Source organism: Canis lupus, chromosome 6 (assembly GCF_048164855.1).
Source record: "Canis lupus baileyi chromosome 6, mCanLup2.hap1, whole genome shotgun sequence".
In the NCBI taxonomy this organism is placed as follows: domain Eukaryota; kingdom Metazoa; phylum Chordata; class Mammalia; order Carnivora; family Canidae; genus Canis; species Canis lupus.
This window is the reverse complement of record NC_132843.1, coordinates 35,438,737-35,451,027: the sequence shown is the minus strand read 5'-3', so window position 1 is coordinate 35,451,027 and position 12,291 is coordinate 35,438,737. Positions and strand designations below refer to the sequence as shown.

General features: G+C 44.0%; 1 protein-coding gene across 7 annotated transcripts in view; it reads right to left on the bottom strand.

Annotated features, from left to right (window-relative positions):
• Positions 1 to 12,291, bottom strand: part of SETBP1 (SET binding protein 1) — a 358,380-nt gene that overhangs the window by 13,587 nt on the left and 332,502 nt on the right. For all 7 annotated transcript variants that reach the window (XM_072829431.1, XM_072829433.1, XM_072829434.1 and 4 more), the window contains one exon: positions 9,955 to 10,125. In XM_072829431.1, coding sequence (XP_072685532.1) covers positions 9,955 to 10,125 — 171 coding nt within the window. The remainder of the gene's footprint in view (positions 1 to 9,954; positions 10,126 to 12,291) is intronic.

The following is a 12,291-nucleotide window of genomic DNA, read 5'->3' as shown; positions in this document are numbered from 1 at the left end:
TTACAGTGCCAAATTTCTCTCAATTTCACAATCTCAAAGGCCTCTTCCAACCTCCGAATTCCATAGTTAAATAACACAAGATGTTACTACAGACTACTCATGCTACTTCTGCTAGATTAGGCGTCCCTGTGCATTGTTTTGATCCTGTCACTCTAGTTCAGATGCCTTTGGTGATTCCCTATCGGGGGCCAGGCTGCCAGTATCATGAGTGAAGTCGGTCAGGACCCTGAGGGAGGATGGGGGTGGCCGTGGGGTGGGATGAGAAATGAAAGAGAATACGGTGCTCCTAATGGGGCCGCTGTTATTCTCTATCAGTCAATTATTGCCGGGTAGGACTCTGAGCCCAAAGTCATCAGATGGTCTGAGTTTCAAAAAGCCAGAAATCTTAATTATCAGGCAAATCTTCTGATGTTTACAAATTAATTAAAAATTATTATCCCCCACAACCAGCATCCCCCGCCCCCCGTAGGCCAATCAAACAAATTACAACTGCAGATAGCTATTGGTCATCACTGCCGCTCACAAGGGTCACTGTGCCTCATTCTAGAATTTCAAGTACTCCATATTCTGATGCCCATCCTCTCTTCCAGGCTCACTGTCATCATCTCCACGTATGCTCCCAACTCGAGATGTTGTAAACCTACCCTTTCTGCTTATTTAATTCAATCCAGCCCCACGATGCTCTTTCAGCTCTTCTCTTCCCAGATCATTTTACTCTCTCCCTTGAGTTCCCCAGCATCATTTGGTTGGAAATTAATAACTTATCAATTACTCGATGACATCTCTGTTAGCATCTGAGATTATTATTCAGTCCATTCACTTGTTAATATTAGTTGGTCATCTCATGTTTTGGAATCAGGCCTTCCCAAATAGTATGAAGGTTCCATAGGGCAGGGGCTAATCTTATACCTGTAGGTATCAGCGTGGCAGGTACTTAAACGTTATTTGACAATTGTAATGAAGCCTTATAGAAGTTCCAGGAAGATGAACTTGATACAGCATTTAATATCCTCACAGGTCAGGGGGGCTTTGACTGTGCCCTGAGATAAGGCTATTTGGAGTAGGGAGTGAGTATAAAACTTCTAAAGATAGTTAACGGATGTTATGATCTGAGTCATAACACAACTAAATTATGACTTAACATGATTAAATCATGACACGGCATGACTTCATTCTTCGCAGGACAGGGGCCATGGCACAGTGATACATTGTTTTGAGTATGTGATTGGTGTTCTCATCTGCTCTTTCTTTCTTACCACTGCCTACGAGGAAGAAATTACTTTTCCCATTTCAGGGATGGGGAAACTGAGACTCAGAAGTCTCAGGAGGACTCAGCGACTTACCTAAGGGAAAGAATGAGTTAAGCCCCTCAAAGCTGTACAAGAACCTGGCCCTTGAATTCCAAACCCACTTCCCACCACATAACTATGTGGTGGCTAGATTTCCTAAACTCCCCCACAGGTGAGGCTTGTAGTTCAGTTCATTTATCTGGACTCCATTTCCTCATCTCTGTCTGCTACGGAGGGGTTGGCAGAGGGCTCTTTGGGGCTGGTCTAACCCAGTCTCGTCTGGTCGACTCCAGTTTAATCAACAAGAGAAGGAGATGCCCTGGGAGGATGATGTGGGATTATTCAAGTAGCTCCCAGAGGTGGAATGGAGAGGGCTGATGGGTGAGTGATAGCTGGGCCTGCTGTCTGTCTGTCTGATCATCCTTACTCTGCTTTCCCTCACTGCCTCCTTTCTCCTTATCCCCCCACCCCCTCTGTCTCTGTTGTAGACTGACTATAGCCTGCCTGGACCACTAAAGATCATTCTTAATGACAGTCATTACACAGTTGTTCCTCATTGCCCGAGGCCATTTCCACAGCAATGAGCAGGAAAGACCTTGCCTCCTTTTCCAACAGCAGGGCACAGTATGCCAACTTCACTGGAACCAAGAAGTTTGTCAAAAAACTCTCCATTAATTACAGGAAACCCATCGCACTGTCTGCCCCCCACCCCCCACATGAATACAGTTGCTTTTAGTGGCCACTAAATTATCTCGCCACCATTAAACCAACAATCTAATTAGACCCATGGAAACGGAAAGAGCCAGCGAATGAGGCAGGCACATCACTTTCATCTCAAAACTGATCATAAAATATTTGCGCCCTTTCGTTCCTGGCCACATAAAATCTCCCCCTAGTAGAATGTCTTTTCATTCTCTCCGATTTATAAAGAGGAGCTTGAATATTTGATATAAAATGAGTATCTTAATAGAAATCGCTTCACGTATGGGAGGTTTTCTTTCCCACATTTCGTGGAGCGTGGAGTCCTCATTACAATAATCGCACCTGACTCCCCCTGCGTGTGATGCCTCACAGCCAAACCTCCCACTGGGCTTCAATGGAGGTGGGAATGATACCATCACCGGGAAGAAGATAAAATGTATTATTATCATTACTCTATTTTTAAGAGGGTCTGACTGTGGCAAGAGGTGGTTGGGAGCGTAATCTGTACGAAGCTTTCAGAGAAGATAAATTGAGTTAAATTCCTCACAGACATAGCACTTTCAAACCTGTTATTACACCTTCTGTCTTTCCTAAAATCTCAACTCTGGAGGGGAAAAAAAGTTAAATCAAGTCCAGACATGTTTATTGAGGATTTACTATGCACCCAGCAACTGTACAAGGTTCTTGACACCCAAATATGATTATGAGTTGCTTAACAGCCTGGTTTTGCTTCCCTTATTTTCATCCCTGCATAACACAAGGCTCTGGGAATTTATGAGAGACTCGATCCTCATCAAAGAGGATAAAACTGAAATAGGAAATACAATCGCTGCTCTTGGGAAACCAATACTCTGGCCACAATGCAAGACTCTTATATATAAAATAATTAAATTATAGCCTAGCGTTCGATCGATGGAATGGGTGAGTGGGTGATAGCCGGGCTCATCCCCCACATACCAGAGAAGAGCCGAGTGAAGGGAGCCGCGTGCACAGGTTCCTCCTTCTCTTCTCTGAATAAACACACACCCATGTACTGCACTTCTGTGCCACAGAGGCTGATTCTTTGACTCAAAAATACCCTCCCCTTGAGAACATCCTGGTGGATTAGCTGGGAGCTGGTCTGCCATTACTGAACACAAGATTCTGGAGGCCCTGGAGTCTCTTTCAGGTAGCCACTTCTGGCTACGAATGTTGAACATTCGTAGGATGGTTTGCTGTTTCTGGTACTGATATGGGAAGTAAAGGCAACTCATCGCCTCTCAACTCGAAGGACTATAATGCTAACGTATGTGTTTTCCTACACCAGATGGTTTTATGCAGCAAACAAACGGCTGTTGTTCAGTTCATTTTGACTAATATTTAATGATTATCTATTGTTTACCCACCTGGGTACTAGGTGCTGGGGTTTTAAAGTTGAATAAGATCTGACAATAGGGAAAGGGATGGTCCAGCCTGGGACACAGGCAGGAGCACAGACACCATATTAAGTGTAGGGCTAATTCATCAAGGGGCTTATAATAAGGGAACTATGGAGGACAGAGGATGTGGCATCCAACTTGGCCGGGAGGTGGTTCTCCAAGTGGCCAGCAGGAAAGCCTTCTTAGAGTTGAAGGCACCATACTGAGTCTTGAAAGATAATCATGACTTAGCCACTTACACGCCTTGAAGGATGGGTGAGGGAGAGAGAACATTTCAGCACAGAAAACACCTGATGGCAATAGCAATAGCAAACATAGCGGTGGTTACAACAGGGCTCATTTACTAACCTGTTGCTGTGCACCAGGCACTCTGCAGAGATGTTCACAAGGACTATCCCATCTATTCCTCACTACAATCCTCTGCACCAGGTAGTATGCTTTCCCCCATTTTACAGATATGAGCACTGAGGACCAAGTTCAGGCAAAGCCTAAGTGCAGCCTTGAGATCTCAGTGTGGAGGATCTGAAGCAAGAACACATGCATTCAAGTACAGCAGTGTACGGCCCGGGTGTGGTGTAAAGAAAACTGGGTCAAAACGTAGAACCAAGGCAAATGTTAGGGTGCACGTCTTTTCAGGTTCCTAGTGTATCATTTTACCGGGCTGCCCCAGGATTAATTATCTGGGGCAATGCACTTTTGTTGGATTTGCTACTCACTACGGATGGCAGGCTCAGACTCTGCCAGGGAATATCTTAACTTGAAGATTTTTGCTCAGAAAATATGTAAATGATTTCTGACTGGTAGAAAAGCCCAGAGGTTATGGCTCATGGCCCATTAGGACATGAACTGAGCAATCTCGCTTGATGGTCTTTCTCCATTGCTTATGCTCCTACAACATCCTGTCCAACTAATTCTTCTTTGAATCAGCTTTACCACCATGTTGGTTTCTTTGTCAAAGAGTTGAATGAATTTTTGACGTGAGTTTTAAGGTTTTTTTTTTTTTTTTTTGAAAATCACACTCTGACCGTGGAATTCCATAGTCATCAACATTATTAACATTTCTGGTTATTAACATTTCTAAGGAGTTGTGGTTGGAGCAGAAGGCAGGGGCTAGATTCTGGAGTGTTTGGGGTTTCTCTGGGATATTTATAGCTGTGGCCATGGGACAGCTCAGTTGCTCTAGGATGTCCATATGCAATCAGAAAAGAGCTTATTTCCTCCTTTTTGGGCAAAAATAAAAAGAAGTTTGGGGGGTTTCTCAGAAGGCCTTTGATGCGATGAGAGCTTCAGGGAAGCACAGAAGCTTCCAACTTTACTGGGTCTCTTCGTGGCCCAGAGCCAAGGGGAGGGGAGCTCTCTAGGCAGAGTCATTCTGTGCTGCTTCTAACATGGGTTTGTAGGCAGCACATTTCAGGCAACTTCAACAATTCATTTTTAAACTAAAGCTTTATTTTTGCTAGATCTTTTCTGAAGGTTTTCTACTGTATATTTTAAGTGATTAATCTGGCTTTGTAGAAATTTATTTTACAATTTGAAGACTTCTTCAATTTCTACACTTACAGCCCTTGGATGTCCCAAATCCTACTAATTTGTACATTTATTTGCTCTATTTTGGTTTGAAAGACAAGACTTTTGGCTGAATTGGTACACTATTTTAGTTAGGAGCATCAAATGATGATTCCACATGAGCACAAAGCAAAGAAAACAAATAATTTTTACAATTCTTATTGCAAAAGAATTCATTGCTTTTTGCACCTGAATATGATTTCTTTATTCTGGGCCCCTCTCCATAAATGGCAGTTGGTTAATTGAAAAATCAGGCATGCTACAGTTTGGGGGCCAGAAGCAATTTTCATGATTATTTTGCTCCAGCTACTAGAATACTGGATTTCTTTTTAATTCCATTAGAATTAAGAATTTATTCTTTTATTTGGGAAGGTGATTTTTCAAGCTTAAGGTATTGCATCTTGATTACAGGTATTTGTCAGTTTGACGGGGCTGAGTTTGGTTCATTATTAAATGGTTTACCTAATACCAGTCTCTGCCTTCAGAAGCCAAATGTCCAATATGCTTGTGAAATTTATTTAGTATTTTGTCCTTTATTTATTTTATTATTATTATTTCTTAAGTTTTTACTTAAATTCCAGTTAGTTAACATATAATATTAGTTTCAGTGGTACAAGTTAGTGATTCAACACTTCCATATATCACAGCAAGTGCACTGCTTAATCCCTTCACCTATTTTACCCATCCTTCCACCCAGTATTTCCACTTACCCATAGGCTCTGGTAGTTGTAGTCAAGGCAGATCATATAGTTTTAGAGAATAATGGATTAGCCTTGATACAAAACAGATACAAACTATGAGCTATGCTTACCTACCTCCAGCTGTTACCTCTCGCTGGGCCACGCCTTGAGCAGTTGAGATTTGGTGATAGCAACCCTGATACATGTCTTTTTTTTTCTCCTTGAATTTAAGATGAGAGGATATTGAGGGTGTGTGTGTGTGTGTGTGTGTGTGTTCTGACTTTCAGGTGCAGAACTGTAGAGGTTTTGTTTCCTTGAGGTTTTACTGAGTTCCTAAAGAATTTTTAATCTATTTAATAATGTAGCCTCATCTTAAACACAAAGGTAAGGGGCACATTTCAGTAATGAAATCACAAATTCTCTTCACGTTGCATGACCTTCCTGAGAAGTTAGTTCAATATGTAGGAGAGCAGAGAAATTAGCCTGACTTATTCAGGTATGGATTATCTGATATGGTTATTAAATCATGATTGGGACAGAACAATAGAAGTTATTTCAAATTATGCATCACTTTAAACAAACTTTATTGAAGCCTTTACTGCATTAGCCCTAATTATTCACAATGATGATGCAGTGCTCCCTTGAATCAGACCCAGCTCTGTGGCCAGGGACTGTGGCTGATCGATAGCTATTGAGCAGTTTGATCACGAAGGCTGACCTGCTTGAGCACCGGTGGCAGCCATGGTCATCCCTCCCTCCCAGTAGCTCACAAACTGACATGTTCTCCGTCTGGCCTCCCTCTCCTGCAGCTCATCCTCTGCCTCTTCCTCGAAATCAATAACTTTATAATCAGCATGCTTCCCAGACTCTGAGAAGCTAAAAAATTGCCTTAAACAAAACACACACACACACACACACACACACACACACACACACACACACCCTACCCATCCACCTGCCCCTCCATATATCTACACTCAAGCTAGAAAAGACATGTTTTCAACCTCTGACCCACATCCATTTCTTCCATGTTATAATGTTTATAAAATAAGGTAGAGAATGTTTTGTTTGTTTTTTGACCAAAGATCACCTATTTAAAAAAATACTGTGAGGACTCTAGCCTGATTATTTGGCAAGTATTTACCAACAGCCTACCACATGTCCATCAAATGTTTCCCATTTGATGGTTAATTCCCATGATGAAGCATGTTTTTCTCAGATGTCTGCCACCATGTCTGGTGCTGTATAAGCACACAGCTACTGTTTCACCATGATTCATTACACTCAGTGATTAATTATTGAGCATCTACTATGTGTCAGGGGGCATACCAGATACATTAGCATTCATTACTTGAAAAGGAAAGGAATTTCTAATTACTTGAATTCTTTCAGTACATTTTGTATCTCTAGACATGACTTCTTAAATTAATTTTGCTTTCTAAGACACTTAGTTTTATGCTCTTTTCCTCTTTTCCCCCACTTTGCACTTGTCTGGGTCTTCAAAACCACTCTGTAGAAATGATGACCTATTGAAAACAGACCAGAAGTACTTCCAAATTACCTTGCTTATAGCGAAAGATGAAAAAGAGACCCTAAATAAAACAAAAATGAAGTGAATTGTCTCAGCAGAAATATCTATGACTAATGCACAAGCACACAATTGAATGAAATCAAACCAAGATACTGCTTACTAACTTTCTACTGTATGTCTGCCTATGGTTAAAGCATCAAAAGAGGAGTTTCACTTGCTATTCCCTAAAAGAAGTAGGAATCCATAATTAGGGAGAAAGAAACCTGCCTTTGCTCATGTTGGGCCCATGACAGAAGGGAGAATCCACTGGAAATCAGGCAATAAATCAAGAAGTTTGGGTTCCAACCCAATTGCATGACCTCAGGGCAGTTTCTGAATCTCAGGAGCAATCACGTGTGAATCACATATGAAACAGGGTGTTGGACACGAGCCCAGACTGTGTGACCCTAACTCTCTTAGGTTTGTGGGAAGCCATGTATCTGTGGGAAGCGGAATCTAAGGAAGGTCTGGCCTCCAGCACCTGGAGAGATCTCTGGCTTGTGTTCTCCCAAAAGTTCTGCTTAGCAGCCTGAGACCCGGAAATGGACCAAATCTGAAATTCTCATGAGGGTCTCATTTTAGCACTGCCAAAAATAAACAGCCCATTCCTGCATCCTGAAACAGGAGAGCTTTGGCTCAGCTCTGATTACCAGAGAAGCAGGTTTAAAAGTTTAATACTCACCTGTTTCTAAGCCTGTTTGGCCTACTTGTAAATGACTGGATGCAAATTGAGGAGGGGAGCCTGTGAAAGCATGGGGTCCAAAGAATGCACTTTCTCACTCTGAATAGAAAGAGCTGAGGGGAAGAAATGGGGGACCACCTGTCTTTTGCCCCTGGGAAATATCTGTGCTTGGCAAGCAAAGGCAGAAATATACAGGCTAATTTCTAAATCCATAAACGGAGCTTTCCAGAGCTTAACCAACAAGGTTGGATAAGTAATTATCTGGGTGGATAGCGTGGACTCCAACCCAAAGCTTTCACTCCAGCCAAGTGGAGTTCTGGGCTTGGCACCAGCTCCCACATCCAGGACCATGTCCACTTTGCTCCCTCTGCCTGGACACCCTCTCGCAAAGGCTCTACCATCCTTGGGTCAAGTCTCAGGGTAGCTTCTCCCTCACTCACCCACGACCTTCCCTCTGACCTCTCCCTGTTCTCATTGCAGGCATCGTTTACCTGGCATTTCCACCAAGAAATTCTCACTTCATGCCTAGCACATGAAAGATGGGTAGATTCACGATCACATCTGAGAGACTCTCCCATCCCTTCTAAGCAAGATTTCCCAAAAGGCTGAGGAGAGAATAGCATTTCCAAGAGATGTTAAGAGCTAGGGCCAGAAAAATGGGTTCTGTGGTCAGATACGATTGTAAAATTCTGTGTCTCTCTTTCCTGGAACATCACAGTGCACACACTAGTCAATTCAAGGCTCTGAGAAGCCCTGTGGGAAGGAAGCGGGTATAAAGCAGCATTCCCCGTACTCTCTTAACTATGCAAATACCTTTTATCACAAGACACCTACTAATGTCTTGCAGAACTCAGTTTGGGAAATGTCACTCCAAATATTTCCTTCTATAGTTTCAATCAGGCACATTTTCTAATTACCAGTAATTTCCATCAAGGAGGTAGGTATGAAGACCAGTTGAGTTCTTTGTTCAAAGCAACCTGCTTAGTGAGAAGATGAGTGTAGAGTGAATATCAATAATGAGTCTCTTCCTGGGGTTCCAATTGTAATAGGCATTTCTAAACACTACAACATGCTTAACATTTACCAGTGCATGAATTCCACAATGGACCCTCCTGTGTGCCACGAAGATAGCAAGCACCTAAATCATGGATTCCACCCCTGAGGTCTGTACAGTTTCGTTGTGAGAAGAAGTTAACAGGGGACAGTTCTGTAGTCTCTGGGTAGGCAGCAAACACCTACCCAGGTGAGACCCTGGGTGCTGTGTGCCTTCAGGGGATGCTGGACCTTGAAGGTCTGTAGGATGTGGGCAGGAGTCAAGGAAGGCTGTCCTCAAAGAAAGGTGTTAAGCTACGTCCAAGGCTTGCTTTCTTGCCAGGAGGGATAGCATGCAGGGGCGTTGGTGCAGGCACTGGTGGGAGATTATGTGGGGAGCCAAGGAAGGCAGAGCATCTGGGATGTCTGAATAAGGAGTTTATATTTTATCAACTGCCAGTGAGGAGTCTGGTGACTATTGAAGATTTCGTGATATCATGGGGTACATGAATCAAGGCTTCAGAGAAACTCTGATTATTGACTCCCAACCCCTGTGAGCCAGGGAGCTGATCAAATGCAGTGGTCCACAGCATGGGTGCTGGGCCTATGTTGGCATCCTCACTGTCCACAGGTTTGTGGGGCCAGGCTCTTGATGCCTGGCTTCCTCTTCTGAACTGAAGGCATAGGTAAACCTCACAGGCCTCTTTTAGAAGTCACCTAAGATAACATATTTAAAGCCCTCGATGCAAAGATTAATAAATAAATCAAGCTCTTGATGCTTGATGAGAAGTCATTAATGCTGTTATCTTTCAGTTGCTCCTCATGAGCTTTTGCCCCCAGGTCCTAAGCTTATCTCTATCCTTTCTTCCCACTTGAAAACCCAGTAGGGACACAGGCTGAGTATCTATGGGAGGTTGGCTAAGCAGAGAACCTAGATGGCACAGCATGTTCCCCGTGGGCCTTCTCCATGCCCACCTTCATGGGGCTAAACCCGAAGCCTCTGCACAGTGCTCACCTGCATCAGACGTGGCTGCAGATGCAGCAAGGAGCGATAACACCGGGCTCGGTGGGATTGCCACGCTGTCCACTGTGGCTGGCTTCTTCCTGGTCATCATGGTGGACGCAGAGCCCTCGTTCTTACTATGTGGTGCCGTTTGGTCCACTTTTAGGTGGGGACTTGGCATCCCTATGAAAGAATAAACAAGAAGCTTACAGTTACTTGAAGGAATAGGAAAATAGACAATAGAAAACCTAAAAGTGAGCTGAGGAAATTGTTAGAATCACCTGACCTCCTTCTGGTACACCAAGAATGAAATTTTAGAACATTTAAAGGAAAAAAATAAATATTAGCAGCATGACTGGTTTGGGTTTCATGGCTGAGATTAGTGGTGACAACATTCCTTGGTTATGTGGAAGCAGGGGCACAGGCCCAATGGAGCAGGAGAGTCCAGCAGGTATTCCTTTGTCTTCGGTGGGTCAAGAAGCCCATCTTTCCAGACATTGTGTCGTGTGCAGCATGATGGGGACAAAGGGGCCCCATTCTAGCTTCTCATCTCATCTGGCTGGGGACACAAGACTAACGGAGTAAGAAAAATTGGGTGACACATAAGGGCAGGCTTCACGTCCTAGGTGCTCGGGGACCACTAAGGGGTTCGGGATTCATGTGGGGACAAGTGAGGAAAGGCTTTCCAGAGCTCATGCTAAAGCAGCAAGGAAGAGGGAAAAGCTATTCTTAATCCCATGAAGAGAGTATACTAAGTTCTGGGTGGGGAACGAAGATGATTCGGACGAGAGGCCAGGCTGCCGGAGCACAAGTTGCATCGTGGGGGCTGCTGTGTAACGACAGTCCCCATGGCCCAGTGAATGTTGATTTGGAGGCTTTTCAGTCTCTGGTCCTAATATGCATCAAAAATCATGTCTTTGTGATGCCGAAGAGCGCCGCTTGTGAAGCGCCTCTGTAAAGGCCTGGAAATGTGCTATGTAACAAATTACAGAGCGATTCTGGACGTTGCTTTGTAGGCCAAGCAAATCCAGGCTCTCTTAATTTTTAGCTATGTGATCATAAGCAAGTAACTTAACGTCTCCAAGCTTCAAGATTCCTCGGCCTACAAATGGGGTGGAACAGTATAAGCTCACAGGGGTGGCTGAGAGTATCCCTCAATTGATTAATGTAAAGCACTTAGAGCGATGTCTGGCACACCGTCCATGACCTGTAAGTGTGTCCTGTTACTGTTATTCTTACTATTATCACTGTCTGCCCCGTAGCCTGTTGCTTCATCGTGGCAACTGGAAGCAGCTGGCAAAGGCTCCCCTCTCTTCCCTGACCTGACCAAGGACCTCTGGGCCCCTCCTACGTCCCCAGCTGCAGAAAAGTGGCTCTCCAACTGGTCCAAGCCTCAGGCCAGAGGCTCAGGGTGTCTGAATCTGAATGTCAAATGGTCAGCCACACAGAATTCTTCATTTCTAGGCTACCTGCCACTGAGAGCAACAACAAAAAGGGCTTTATCACAATAGCCCTTGACCCTTGTTCTTCCAACCCAACCACCGTGAAGTGATTCAGTCCTCTCCCAGAGTAACGTTATGTTGCTGCCACCGTGAAAGCAGCTCAGATGGGGCTGGTGGCAGCCCTGTGAAGTGGGTAGCACAGAGCGACTAGTTTCTTAATTTTACAGATGAGGAAAACAGATTTCTGAGAGGTTATGAGATAACTAACTAAACTCACACAGCCCTAATGTTAGGGCTGGGAGTCTGCAAACAGCCAGATGCTAAATCCTTGGCCTGTGGATCATCCTGGCCTAGCTAGTCGTCTGCTAACACCTGTCTACCGCCCTTGTCTGCCGACAGCACCGTTCACATCAAGCATGCCCAGGCCCTAGCCTCACACCTGGAAAAGGCACCTGTAACCACCTAGGGAAGAAAGTCATATTGACATTTTCATTTACCTACTACGCCATCCCACCCTCTGAAACCATCCCCTCTTGTGTTGTGAATAATAATGCTGTTTATACTTCTTGGATTTTATATTTCATAGCATTTTGACAGTGGAGGTAGACAGACATCAAATTCGGTGACAGAAAGATTGCAAGGCATGACCATCAAGAAGCCAGGAAGGGCTGCGAACGTGGACAGCCTGCCCATTTGTGAAATATGCAGGTGTGTCAGGGATGGGCAAGGCACATCACTATAGTACATGTAAAATACACACAGAATCACCCACCGGGAGATACATCCAAACAGGTAACAGTTGCTATTCTCAGGAAGGAGGCAACAGGAAAGTTCGGTGAGGAAGAGAGAGTTTTTACCTTTACTCCCTTAGCCTTCTTTATTGTTAATTTTTTTATTGTTAATATTT